Source organism: Aplysia californica, unplaced genomic scaffold (assembly GCF_000002075.1).
Source record: "Aplysia californica isolate F4 #8 unplaced genomic scaffold, AplCal3.0 scaffold01164, whole genome shotgun sequence".
In the NCBI taxonomy this organism is placed as follows: Eukaryota; Metazoa; Mollusca; class Gastropoda; order Aplysiida; family Aplysiidae; genus Aplysia; species Aplysia californica.
The window spans coordinates 12807-14522 of record NW_004798434.1 but is presented as its reverse complement, the minus strand read 5'-3'; the positions used below and the strand labels follow the sequence as shown (position 1 = coordinate 14522).

Sequence of the window (1716 nt, the reverse complement as noted above, 5' to 3'; positions counted from 1 at the left end):
CACACACGCACGCAATCATGCACGCACGCAGGCGCACACACGAAAACACACACACACAAAATATATAATATATTCACAAATGTTTCGCCGTTATCAGATAAGGGTAGGTGTCAATCTTACCCACAATAAGATAAGGGGTGTGGACGAAAGACAGCAGTAAGGAGACACGGAGTAGCAACAGAATGGCAGCAGAAAGAGTCAGGAGCCCAGAGAAGGGGGCACAGGGGAGAAGGGAAGGGGGAGGGGGCAGAAAGTGGAGACGAAAGCAGACGACAGAATTTAATAAGAGAGCAGTGTTGCGGAAGCCCGCACTACACCACAAGTTAAAACGACATAATAAATGATAAACGAAAACTCTTACCGTGGTTTTTGAGTATTTAATTTCAATAAATGTAGTACATTGTATGTTTCCTGCAGTGAGTCGACCAAGGCTTTGTCCCCTACTCTCTCTTGTCCGATTGTCCCTCGATTGTCCCTGTTGTCCAGCAGAAAGCCGTGACTGGCTGATTATATACACTTTCCTGAACTCTTCTACGCATGATTCCCTCCCTGCACGAGATATCCGTGTCACTCCGCACGGGAACCCGCGCCCCGAGGAAATCTCGTTACTTGTGTCCACAACAAGCAGGAAAGGAAGTGAAAGGAGAAAATTTTAGTTTTAGAGAAGAAAATGTTCCGTCGCTTTCCGGATTCGAACCCAGGACCTATTGAATGAGAGGCAAACACCACCATAACCTCTAGACCACGAGAGCACCGCGCAACCTTAGGCTAATCAGATGGCTTCATCAATCAGTTCAGATTGGGCAAGAGAAAAAACATATGTGAGGCAGCGTGGTGGAATCAGGCTCTCGTCAAAATAATCAAAGTGAAGAAACTTGCATTTTTCGGCAGGTTTGTGAATTTTTATCAAATTTTTGTTTTTTGGTTCAACACCTTTCATGCTCATTAAAGAATTCATTTCTGTGTGGATTTCTCTGAAAAACGGTGATTAAAGGCACAGAACATGTAAATTTTCAGTTACCATGGACTCTTAAGCTAAGGACATAACTAATCTTTAGCGGCTATTTTCTCACTACTTTTACCTCTGAAAACGGGTGACCCCCACCTCCTTCATTTGCAAATATCTCGACTTGTATTCAAGATAAAAGGATACCTTTTCATCCAAATAAAGACAAGTGAACAAGCTTTAAGATGATACCAATAACCACACATGCCCAAAAATTGACGAGAGCCTGATTCCACCACGCTGCCTCACAAATACATTTTTTAAAAATATTTTTTTTCTATCACGTCGTCATTCAATTTTACTTTTTATTTTTAACCTCTCTACAGCCAGGAGGCGTGGCCTGGTGGCTAGACTCCGCCTTCACAATATTTTTCGTCTCCTCATTGGGTATTGTTGTGTGGAGAGGCATGTGGGGCGTGATTGACATCCTCTTAGTCCCGGACACGCCCTTTCTCAGCGCCCTCTGGAGTCTGGTCATTTCCTACGGCCTGGTCATGAATCTACTGGCCTTACAGGTGAGCAGCTTACTTAATGTGTTTTTGACTTAGTACGTGTTTTACGGCACTTGCAACACATAATTATGTCATATAGTTGTTTGTTTTTGTAAAGTGTTTACGGCGCTCGCAACTGCATAAGGTCATATGAGCGCGCGGGACACTCCTAATATTTTCAGTTGGTAGGAAATTTTGAATTTTGCCCGGGTGGCGGCC

At 43.7% G+C, this 1716-nt stretch overlaps 1 protein-coding gene across 1 annotated transcript in view; it reads left to right on the top strand.

The window, feature by feature from the left end:
* The window catches only part of LOC101855226, an 11115-nt gene that overhangs the window by 2891 nt on the left and 6508 nt on the right, over positions 1-1716 (top strand). The window contains exon 2 of the mRNA XM_005112016.3: positions 1333-1521. Within this exon, the coding sequence (XP_005112073.1) occupies positions 1333-1521 (189 nt within the window). The remainder of the gene's footprint in view (positions 1-1332; positions 1522-1716) is intronic.